At 47.1% G+C, this 12,460-nt stretch overlaps 1 protein-coding gene across 1 annotated transcript; it reads right to left on the reverse strand.

Annotated features, from left to right (window-relative positions):
• Positions 1-5,061: 5,061 nt before the first annotated feature.
• LOC141974756 (heat shock 70 kDa protein 1A-like) lies at positions 5,062-7,014 on the reverse strand. Its single transcript, XM_074934730.1, has one exon. The coding sequence runs from the start codon at positions 7,012-7,014 to the stop codon at positions 5,062-5,064; it is 1,953 nt and encodes a 650-aa protein (XP_074790831.1).
• Between the last annotated feature and the right edge of the window lie 5,446 nt (positions 7,015-12,460).

Here is a 12,460-nt window from a genome sequence, read left to right on the forward strand (position 1 = left end):
GCGGAATCTCCATCATTGGAGGTTTTTAAGAACAGGTTAGACAAACACCTGTCAGGGATGGTCTAGTTATTACGTAATGCTTCCTTGAGTGCAGGAGACTGGATTCGATGACCTATTGATGTCCCTTCCAGTCCTATATGTCTCTGATTCTCTCCTGACCCTGGATCCCAGCTCTTTTCCACCTGGCTTCATTGCATCTGTGGGCTGTAAGAGCAGGAGACATGGAGGCACATGGTGGGCTCCACACAACCATCCCAAGACAACTCCAAACCAGACAGACAGACAGGTCCAGATTCAGCTGGTCTGGGAAGGACATGTCGTGCTCGTGAGTGCCCATGACCTGATGTGACAGATACTATGGACACATGGAACCATCAAAATCTATTGCATCAACTTGATGTTACAGGTATATTTATTGCCTAGTGTCAAGGTTCCTTCCCCACTCTGAACTCTGGGGTACAGATGTGGGGACCTGCATGAAAGACTCCCTAAGCTTATTTCTACCAGTTTAGGTTAAAACTTCCCCAAGACACAAAATTCCTCATATCTGGGATTCAGTATGCTGCCACCACCAAGCGATTTAACAAAGAATCAGGGAAGAGACCACTTGGAGACGTCTTCCCCCAAAATATCCCCTCAAGCCTTACACCCCCTTTCCTGGGGAGGCTTGAGAATAAACAAGATGAGCACACAGACCAGCCTTGGGTTTTTAGGACCCTAAAAACCCAATCAGATTCTTAAAAAACAGAACTTTATTAAAAGAACAAAAAAAGATAAAAACAACTCTGTAAGATTAGAATGGAAGATAATCTCACAGGCAGTCAGATTCAAAACATAGAGAATACCTCTAGGCAAAACCTTAAGTTACAAAAGGACACAAAAACAGAGATACACATTCCCTCCAGCACAGCGAATTTCATAAGCCAAAAACAAAAGAAAATCTAACGCATTTTCTAGCTAGATTACTTACTAACTCTATAGCAGTTGGATTGCTTGCTTTCTTGATCTGTCCCCGGGAGAGGCATCACACAGACAGACAAAGCCTTTCTCCCCCCACTCCCCCTTATTGGTCAATTTGGACAGGTGCCAGCCAGGTTACTTGAGCTTCTTAACCCTTTACAGGTAAGAGGATTTTGTCTCTGGCCAGGATGGATTTTATAGCACTGTATATAGAAAGGTGATTACCTTTCCCTTTATATTTATGACAGCTAGTGATTAGATTCCTGATTCAATGGGGGAATTACAAGGTTTCCCTGGGGGGCCGGGGAAGAATAATGCCAATCCCTAAGGCAGGTTACAAGTCTGGAGAAGTTTGGTCCTGGGGAAGTTGCATAGACTGGTTTGACCTCGCTCATGCGGCCTAGCAAACAAAGAACTGAAAACGGTATAAAACAATCACCCTGACGCAGACAGAGGGGGCACTCTCAGATCTGAGCTAAGGACCAACATGAAACTGTGATCAAGAGAGACAGATCCTGCAGGAAGGGTCTGAAGTATTTTAATCTCCATGGGGAAGATATGCCACTGCCTGGTAAGCTAGACCTGCAAATAAATGCTTGCTTTCCTGGTATGTTTTCTCTGAAATCATCATCTCCTTTCTCTGAAATGCTTCTGAATAAACAGTACTTTGTTCTAGAACTGGCTGGTCCCTGGCTGACCTTGTCACTGCCTCTGAGAGAACGGGACTGCAGGGGCTGAATTAAAGTCAGGCCTGTTGAGGTGATCACAGTGAATTGCAGGCTGCCGCAACCTGCATGCTCCATCTGGAGGGAGTGGGTTGCAGGACCACACTGGGAAAAAGGTGATGGCTGAGGACTAAGTGGGACACCCTTGTCACAGTATTTGGAGTGGCTCACAACTGTGAGTGCCAGCCTCAGGGCAGACTGTCAGAAAACGGGGCAGACACCCCTACCTGGTGGTGTGTTCTATAATGAGATTTCAGCAAACCAGTAACAAATGTGAGCTCCTGGATCACTGTCCCAGTCTTATCATGGAGTCACAGACTGTCCCCTTGATTGTCCAGCCTGGATTGTCACCCAGACAAACCAAACTTAGTGATAATGGTCACTTAAACCAAAGTTCACACCACATCAAGTTGCTCCGAGCCCCAAGAGACAGGTCACTTACCGTAGAACAATTGGTACTCAGATCATACACCAAAGACAACGCTAATAGTCAATTCTGTAGTAAACTAACTAAAGATTTATTAGCTAAGAAAAGGAAATGAGCGTTATTGAGAGGTTAAAGCGGGTAAAATATATGTACAGGTGAGTCGCCGTCTGTAATTCCAAATGGTGGCAGTGATGTAATAAACTGCCAGTTTCCCAAAAGTCTTGTCAGGGTACCCAGACTCTCTCAGGGGATCTCTGCTTTTTATGTGGTACACTTCCCTGTAACAGTCCATACGGCCCAGAGCAGAAGGATCTTTCCTAGAATCCACCTTTAAAGCTTTTTCTCACAGAAAACAAGCTGACAGCAACACTACTCATGTGGCTTTTCCTTTGATAAAGGTGAGTGAGGAATGCACTTATTTAGAGTCTCTGACCTCCAGTCATCACACACAATGGCCACTTGCTTTGACATTAGCCTTTGCTTCATTTGCATTCCACAAAGCTTCATTTGCATTTGATGGGTTATTTAGTTACAGGGTATACATAGTATAAATGTTTGTTATTGAATTACAACAGGATACAGATACGTGGAAACAATGCAGGTAACTTTCCACTTGTTTTCATGAAGTTTAAAGACCCTATACACTTCCCCATTTAACAATCACTTTGATCTACACTAATAAACAAGTGAATTGGCCTGAATACCCTCTGACATGACATGGTCTGCCAGCATCACAGCCCTCAAGGAGGCCACAAAGGGGTCAGAAGTAGAGCTGGGCCATACATTTTCAGTGAATAGTAAATACACCAAAAAATACATTTTTAGGCCACTGAAACGCATCACAAATTCAAGTTGAACTCAGTGAATAGCTTTGGCTGGAAAAGAGCTGAAAACATCTAAATGGTTTATTTCTGCCATTTTAAAACTAAACGTTGCAACTTTTAATTTCAAAACAGTGCTTCGTTTTGAAATTCAGATAATTTGAAAGAAAAAGAAAGAAAGAAAGAAAGAAAGAAATTTTTTTAAAGGGTGAAAAACACCCTAAATGAAAAAGGTTCAAAGCAAACCAAAAATATTTTTTCCACCTGGATTTTTTGGTTCAAACCCCAAACTAAAACAACTCAGTTATTTGCTCTGTTCCAGTCACAGGTGCAGTTATCTTGGGGACTGTGACAGCTGAGTCCTTTTCTCTTCTTCATGGAGAAAGACTTGACTTTCTTCTAGCATTAATCTCTGGATGGAGGTATCCCAGCCCCTCCATCAAGAACCTGAACTAGCTCTCATCTGTGGGTTAGTCCATAACCTGTCCTGTGTCCTCCTGGACACCAGACCAAATGGCCCCAAGAGAGACGAGGTCTAAAACAGTTTTTGTGCTTGGCTGGTTCGAGGTATGCTTTTTAACTGATCGTTCTATCAGTACAACCTCTAGTGTAGAAGCGGGTATAAGTGTATTTCTACCAGAACAGTATTCCTCTTTCCAAGCACGAATAAGCTTTACTAGTATAAGACACCTTTATGCTGGAGGTGAGCAGGGATTGTATCATTTTAACTGTCCTGGTATAGTACACCTTGTACATTGACAAGGCCTATGTGACCTTCTCTCTTCACCAGCTATAAGAATTTTCGTGTAGCTCAAGCAGTAGAGGGCTGTCATGTAGAGCTCATGACACCAGGGTCCTAGTCCCCGCGCTGGAAAGCATGAGAGTCATGCCTCAGCCCATCGTCCTCCTTTAAAGAACAGGCCTTCACCACTTGAGAGATGGATCTTCTTTCAGGGTTAGGATTCCACCCAGCAGAGGGCAGCATAGTATTTCCTTGCCTCGTTTCACGCTCTGTTAGACCGCTTTACGTTATTTTACCATTTGCTGTGATGATTCTGAAATGAGCTCTTTCCTCATTCACAGCAGGATGCTAGCTTGAATTCATGTTCTACAGAGAGCAATGATGGCTCTGCAGGAATAATGCAGAGTGCAGGCTGTATTTGCAAAGTACCTTGGGAACCCAGATTTCCAGGTCTTTTATTCCCTTGACTGCCGTCACTAAAAAACTATTTTGGCTTTTAGAGATCATGAATCTCAGCCTTTCTTTGAAGGTATGAGTTTTGTATTTGTCACAGAACGTACGGGTGAGTTGACAAGTTTTGTGGGTTTTTTCCCCAGACCTAGTAATTTTGGCGTATTATGGTAGAAACTGAAGGGATCCAAAGGTAAGTAGCTAAGGAATTGTTTTGGAGGCCTGGACAGACTCAACCGGTTTATAAGAGATATAGGCTGTTTAGATTACAGAGGAGACAACTAAAAGGGGATATATCTGAAAAGACATGTATCTCCAGAGTCAATACAGATTTACATCTGGGTAGCAGATCAGAATCTGTACCTAACTATTTTGACTTAACTGGAGTTATTTCAGATTTACCCCAGTGTAACTGAGATCAGAATCTGCTCCTTACTCAGATAGCTTCAATGGAGTCACTTCAGATTTACCTAGCATAACAGACTAGAATCTCTCCCTAAAATTTGGAAATGTCTAGGTTATCATTTGGAAACGAGACATTTTCTATAGGTTCTACATTAAACACACAAACCTGTTCAAAAGTCCCTATACAATTGACAGACTGTGACGCCAAGGCTAGTATTTTGGAAGGAGTTTAAGGAAGTTAAGTGCCCAACTCCCAGTGAAGTTCAATGGGATTTGGCACCTAACTCTCTTAGGTTCCTTTAAACATCACAGCCCAAATACATCTGTGGCATACACTCCATGGAGCATGCTATTTGCCCAATAATTAGTAAATGCACCTGTACAGACATGTATGAGAGGCAGAATTTATTGAGGCCGATGGTTGTAATTCATGAAAGGGTCCCAATTATGAATTGGCTATATCAGATGGTAAATCCAGGTAAATCAACAGCAACCAGCAAGCCTAGCTTCCTTGGTCCCTGCTAGGACTTCCTATGGGTAGATCACGGTGGTAGTTTGGGTAAACTGGAAAGTCCAGCTGCAAGTGGTGACCACGAACTTGCTTGGTTTTGTTCTGTTGATGCCCGTGGTGCTGTTACTTAGGCGTTTAAGTCCTGGGAGGGAGTTCCCCGAGACCATTTTCATAGGGCCTGACCTCCTCCTCTTCAACCATCCAGTTGGACTCAGCCAGGAGAAGGCCAACTGACATTTCTCCATCACCTTCTTCTTCGCCTGCAAGGTGAAGTAGTTAAGGATATCTTCCGAGGTCCGCTTCACACTGAAAGCGCAGGACTGAAGGTAGTTCTTGGTGGCCAATTTCCATTTCTGTGCCCTGTCCTCAGCTTGGTATTTCTCAGCCTCCGCCGCTAACTTCTGTATCTCCTCTCTGCTCAGTCGCCCCTTGTTGGCATTCACAGCAATGGGGTTGGCATTGCCGGCAACTTTGTCCAGGGCAAACACAGTCAGGATACCATCTGCGTTAATATAGAAGGTCGCCTCCACCAAGACCATGCCACGGGGGGCGGGGGAAATGCCATTCAAAAGGAAATGGCCAAGCAGGTGGTTCTCCTTGGCAGTAGCTCTCTCCCCTTCATAGGCACGTATGAGCAGGTCAGGCTGATGGTCATCGAAGGTGGTGAAGGTCCGAGTTACCACCGTGGGGATGGCAGTGTTGCGTCTGATCAGGGTGTGCATCTTCCCTGCGTCTGTCTCAATTCCCAGAGACATGGACACCACATCCAGGGCAAGCAGGCCCCTTGTGACCTCTGACCTCTCTCCGATCAGGATGGCGGCTTGAACAGCAGCCCCATAGGCAACAGCTTCATCCGGGTTCAGGCTTTTGTTCAGCTGCCGGCCGCCAAAGAAATCCTGCAGCAGCTCCTGGATCTTGGGGATGCGGGTGGAGGCGCCCACCAGAACTACATCATGGATCTGGGCCTGGCTCAGCTTTGCATCCTGCAGCGCCCTCTCCACGGGCTTCAGGGTCCCTCGGAAGAGGTCGGCACACAGCTCCTCGAACTGGGCCCGGGTGATGTCTGCGTGGAAATCGATCCCTTTGTACAGGCAGTACAAGTCGATACTGGCTTTGGTGTTGGAGGACAGGGTGCGCTTGGCTGCCTCGCAGGCCCTCCTGAGCCTCCACACGGCCTTTCTGTCCTTGCTGATGTTCTCCTGATGTTTCTTTAGGAATTCGTCTATGAAGAAGCTCACCAGGCAGTTGTCAAAATCATCCCCTCCCAGATGGGTGTCCCCGGAGGTGGCCTTCACCTCGAGGATGCCCCCGTCAATGGTGAGGACGGAGACATTGAAGGTTCCTCCACCCAGGTCAAAGATAAGCACGTTGTGTTCTCCATTGCTAGGGTTGTCTAGGCTGTAGGCAAGGGCGGCGGCTGTAGTCTCACTGAGGATCCTCAGCACATTGAGGCCGGCGATCGCCCCAGCATCTTTGGTGGCCTGGCGCTGGGAGTCAGTGAAGTGGGCTGGTACAGTAACAATGGCATGGGTGATGGGATGGCCCAGGTAGTCCTCAGCCATCTCCTTCAAGTTACCCAGCACCATAGCAGAAATCTCCTCTGGGTAGAAAACCTTCTCCTTTCCCTTGTATGACACCTGCACCTGGGGCTTCCCTTCAGCTTTCACTATCTGGAAGGGCCAGAACTCCGCATCTGCCTGCACAACAGGGTCCTCAGATGTTCGGCCAATCAAGCGCTTGGCACTGAATATGATGTTAGGAGAGTTGAGGGCTGCCTGGTTCTTTGCCTCATCCCCTATCAACCTCCCTGTCTCAGTGAAGGCAACACAGCTGGGCGTGGTGCGGATGCCCTGGTTGTTGCCAATTATTTCCACCTTGCCATCTCGGAAGAGGCCTACGCAGGATTTAGTGGTGCCCAAGTCAATACCAATTGCTGGGTGTTTCAGTGCAGGCTTGGGTGAATTCTTCTCCATGACGTTACACTCTGCCCAAGAGGGATTCTCTTCATAGGCTGGTAACCTCTCATAAAATTCCCCTCAGCAGAGCTGGTGGTAAGCCCTTCTTTGATTCAGGTTTCCCTCAACAGGGCGAGTAACCTCAGGGCGAGTGCATCAGGTTCTCCTCAGCAGGGCTGGTGGTACCCCATTCCCTGGGTCCCCTCCCACTCAGCTGTGCTGGGAATGGCAGCTCTTCCTCCTGCTGCCTCTCTTGATCAATGCAGTCTGCAGCCCCTGCATACGCCTTGATGACCTCACAACAGACATGTCACAATACAGTTGAAGGCCTTCAGCCAATAACAGCAGAAACTATGTCCACTTTACTTACCATGGAGTGTTCTCTTGATTATCTTAACAACCATCCCATCACGGGGGTTGGCATATGATCATGATGAGGTGGGAAAGTGGGTTGCTCAAGTCCCTAAATCCTAACTCAATTCCTTAACAAGACCAGCTTTCCAGAAATAAATCCAGACTAGCCCCCAGATTGGAACGTGTAGATCAAAGCATCATAAGCAAGTGGCTCAGCACTTTCTGGAAACCAGGCCCCTTTGAGGTTCCTCAAGTTGTGCACCTCACTAGTCACTTTTGAAAGACTTGATCTAGGGTTTTAATACTCATACTCTTGGGGGAAATGCCATGGGATCTTTTCAACCAGACACATTCCAGTCTGGAGGTCAGGTATTAGGATGATGGAGTTTGCTAACGTGTCTAGCCCAAGCCAGCTAACTCCATTCTTTCTCCCTAGATTTCAACTGGATTGGGTTTTCTCCTTGCCCTAAACGGTTGCACACCATGCCATGCCCCACCCCAGAGGCAGCTGCGCTTTTGCTGGGTGAGTGATCTTTGTGCAGCTTTGCTGTGTGATTAACAGCTACCACACTTCAGCCCAGAGGTGGCTGCATTTCAGCACTGAATGATGATCTCTGGGAAACATTTTTTATGACTTGCAAAAAGCAAGTTAATTATTCACAAAGCACTGGACACAAGGAGAGTCAGAAACTGGAAATATCTGTTCATAAAACTTACAGAAGCAACTGACGGGCTATTGAAAAACCCTACAATGTGAAAGGGAACAGAAGCTGACTCAAGCTTTCTTTGGCAGCTTCTTGTACTCCCCAAACCTCCACACAATTTACTCTTCAAGCTGTTGGTCATAAACTTCCAAAAACAGACTCTATGGAATGGGACAGAGGGTTATTACAGCACCAGTTCCAATCTGGCCCCAGTTTAGGAAGGCTGGCTGGCTTGTGGGCGGTTGAGGGAAATGAATTAGAGAGCCTTTCACTTTTAGGCTGATATTGGTTCCAATCCAGTTTCAGGTGAGCTGGGGGGGAGCTCCACCATAACAACATTTTTCATACGTCATTTGAGCCATCCACTCAGCAATTTTGGCTCCGATAAGGACCAAACAGTTCTTTCATCCAACAGCCAAGCCATCCACTGCTGCACGCTGGCCACCCTGGGGAGATCTGAAACAAGCCTACCAGGTTTTGCAAGATAATAAACAAGCCTGAATATTCTACTTGTGGAGTTGCACTGGGAGACCCGTGAAGCAAAGGCACTTTTGAATGCTTCTTATTGAATTTCCTGCAGCAGCAGCATGGCACCTTTGTGAACACTGCCATTCAGCTGATCAAACATTTTTCTTTAGTGATTATAGCAGCTGTGACAAAGAGCACGGCAAAGAACAGGACACCCGTTTCCTCAGCCAGGTCATGAGGTTTGGCGGACTTCATTCTGTACTGCCATGCAGCTTTTCTAGTCAAGTCCTTTATTCCTTGCATCAAGCCAGTTTTAGTCTTTACATTTTTGCAGGTCGTGCCATGTTCCAGCAAACTGGACAGTCATGTTTCCCTACATCTACACGAGCCCCTGCTCCCTATGGAGAATCACTGTGTTTATCAGTGAGGAGTTGGAAAAATATCATTGTCTCCGGCTTCCTCTGCCAGTCTTTTAAGAGATCTCTGCTCTGCCTCTTGTTTTAGCCATGATAGTAACTTTTCCCAGTCAAGAATCTCCAGTCAAGCTTTATCATTCTCTGTAAAGCGACAAGTTTCATTATTGCTCCTCCACACTGTGTAATTATCTGGTAGTTAAACTAGTCATTGAGATAGCTAAATACAGCAGGACCTCCCTAATCTGCACACCTACTTCCCACAGAGGGTATGTCTACACTACCCACCTTAGAGCTCTCCCGGCGATTTAAAAAACCCAGCCCGAATAAGCGGTGGTAGCTTTACCTGAACGACAAAAGTTTTAGTGCTGCTCAGTGCTAAAACTTTTGTCGTTCAGGTAAAGCTACCACCGCTTGCTCGGGCTGGGTTTTTTAAATCGCCGGGAGAGCTCCAAGGTGGGTAGTGTAGACATACTCTCTGTGGGAAGTAGGTGTGCAGATTAGGGAGGTCCTGCTGTATTTAAATCACAACGGTTTCTCCCCACCCCTTCATAGGAAAGATTCAAGACCAGAGCATTGCAGTGAGGCCCTCAAATTTCATTTTCACTACGTCCATAAAATATGCTAAAGAACATTTACTAGTATTTTATAAAGTGTAGTGAAACCTCAATTCTCCAAAAGTTTCAGGTATCCCTCACTGGAGTGGAGAGCAGTAGGAAATTATGCAACTATGTGCAAACTTGAAATATTGAACCCAAGAATCAGACAAAAGTATTGTGCATTCTTTGTCAAGATGATCATAAGCCCTGGTCTACACTAGGACTTTAGGTCGAATTTAGCAGCATTAAATCGATGTAAACCTGCACCCGTCCACACGATGAAGCCCTTTATTTCGACTTAAAGGGCTCTTAAAATCGATTTCCTTACTCCATCCCTGACAAGTGGATTAGCGCTTAAATCGGCCTTGCCGGCTCGAATTTGGGGTACTGTGGACACAATTCGACGGTATTGGCCTCCGGGAACTATCCCAGAGTGCTCCATTTTGACTGCTCTGGACAGCACTCTCAACTCAGATGTACTGGCCAGGTAGACAGGAAAAGAACTGCGAACTTTTGAATCTCATTTCCTGTTTGGCCAGCGTGGCAAGCTGCAGGTGACCATGCAGAGCTCATCAGCAGAGGTGACCATGATGGAGTCCCAGAATCGCAAAAGAGCTCCAGCATGGACCGAACGGGAGGTACGGGATCTGATCGCTGTATGGGGAGAGGAATCCGTGCTATCAGAACTCCGTTCCAGTTTTCGAAATGCCAAAACCTTTGTCAAAATTTCCCAGGGCATGAAGGACAGAGGCCATAACAGGGACCCGAAGCAGTGCCACGTGAAACTGAAGGAGCTGAGGCAAGCCTACCAGAAAACCAGAAAGGCGAATGGCCGCTCCGGGTCAGAGCCCCAAACATGCCGCTTCTATGATGAGCTGCATGCCATTTTAGGGGGTTCAGCCACCACTACCCCAGCCGTGTTGTTTGACTCCTTCAATGGAGATGGAGGCAATACGGAAGCAGGTTTTGGGGATGAAGAAGATGATGATGATGATGAGGTTGTAGATAGCTCACAGCAAGCAAGCGGAGAAACCGGTTTTCCCGACAGCCAGGAAATGTTTCTCACCCTGGACCTGGAGCCAGTACCCCCCGAACCCACCCAAGGCTGCCTCCTGGACCCAGCAGGCGGAGAAGGGACCTCAGGTGAGTGTACCTTTTAAAATACTATACATGGTTTAAAAGCAAGCATGTGAAAGGATTACTTTGCCCTGGCATTCGCGGCTCTCCTGGATATACTCCCAAAGCCTTTGCAAAAGGTTTCTGGGGAGGGCAGACTTATTGCGTCCTTCATGGTAGGACACTTTACCACTCCAGGCCAGTAACATGTACTCGGGAATCATTGTACAACAAAGCATTGCAGTGTATGTTTGCTGGCGTTCAAACAACATCCGTTCTTTATCTCTCTGTGTTATCCTCAGGAGAGTGAGATATAATCCATGGTCACCTGGTTGAAATAGGGTGCTTTTCTTCAGGGGACACTCAGAGGAGCCCATTCCTGCTGGGCTGTTTGCCTGTAGCTAAACAGAAATGTTCCCCGCTGTTAGCCACAGGGAGGGGAGAGGGCTGAGGGGGTAGCCACGCGGTGGGGGGAAGCAAAATGCGACCTTGTAACGAAAGCACATGTGCTATGTATGTAATGTTAACAGCAAGGTTTACCCTGAAAGAGTGTAGCCAGTGTTTTATAAAATGTGTCTTTTTAAATACCGCTGTCCCTTTTTTTTTCTCCACCAGCTGCATGTGTTTCAATGATCACAGGATCTTCTCCTTCCCTGAGGCTACTGAAGATTAGAAAGAAAAAAAAATGCACTCGAGATGAAATGTTCTCCGAGCTCATGCTGTCCTCCCACACTGACAGAGCACAGACAAATGCGTGGAGGCAAATAATGTCAGAGTGCAGGAAAGCACAAAATGACCGGGAGGAGAGGTGGCGGGCTGAAGAGAGTAAGTGGCAGGCTGAAGAGAGTAAGTGGCGGGCTGAAGACAGGGCTGAAGCTCAAATGTGGCGACAGCGTGATGAGAGGAGGCAGGATTCAATGCTGAGGCTGCTGGAGGACCAAACCAGTATGCTCCAGTGTATGGTTGAGCTGCAGCAAAGGCAGCTGGAGCACAGACTGCCACTACAGCCCCTGTGTAACCAACCGCCCTCCTCCCCAAGTTCCATAGCCTCCACACCCAGACGCCCAAGAACGCGGTGGGGGGGCCACCGGCCAACCAGCCACTCCGCCACAGAGGATTGCCCAAAAAAAAGAAGGCTGGCATTCAATAAATTTTAAAGTTGTAAACTTTTAAAGTGCTGTGTGGCATTTTCCTTCCCTCCTCCACCACCCCTCCTGGGCTACCTTGGTAGTCATCCCCCTATTTGTGTGATGAATGAATAAAGAATGCATGAATGTGAAGCAACAATGACTTTATTGCCTCTGCAAGCGGTGATCAAAGGGAGGCGGGGAGGGTGGTTAGCTTACAGGAAAGTAGAGTGAACCAAGGGGCGGGGGGTTTCATCAAGGAGAAACAAACAGAACTTTCACACCGTAGCCTGGCCAGTCATGAAACTGGTTTTCAAAGCTTCTCTGATGCGTACCACGCCCTCCTGTGCTCTTCTAACCGCCCTGGTGTCTGGCTGTGCGTAACCAGCAGCCAGGCGATTTGCCTCAACCTCCCACCCCGCCATAAACGTCTCCCCCTTACTCTCACAGATATTGTGGAGCACACAGCAAGCAGTAATAACAGTGGGAATATTGGTTTCGCTGAGGTCTAACTGAGTCAGTAAACTGCGCCAGCGCGCCTTTAAACGTCCAAATGCACATTCTACCACCATTTCGCACTTGCTCAGCCTGTAGTTGAACAGCTCCTGACTACTGTCCAGGCTGCCTGTGTACGGCTTCATGAGCCATGGCATTAAGGGGTAGGCTGGGTCCCCAAGGATACA

The sequence above is a fragment of the Natator depressus genome, chromosome 19, assembly GCF_965152275.1.
Source record: "Natator depressus isolate rNatDep1 chromosome 19, rNatDep2.hap1, whole genome shotgun sequence".
Taxonomy (NCBI): domain Eukaryota; kingdom Metazoa; phylum Chordata; order Testudines; family Cheloniidae; genus Natator; species Natator depressus.

Excerpts from the sequence above, each read along its gene's own strand:
- LOC141974756 (XM_074934730.1), bottom strand. The coding sequence starts at position 7,014 with ATGGAGAAGAATTCACCCAAGCCTGCACTGAAACACCCAGCAATTGGT.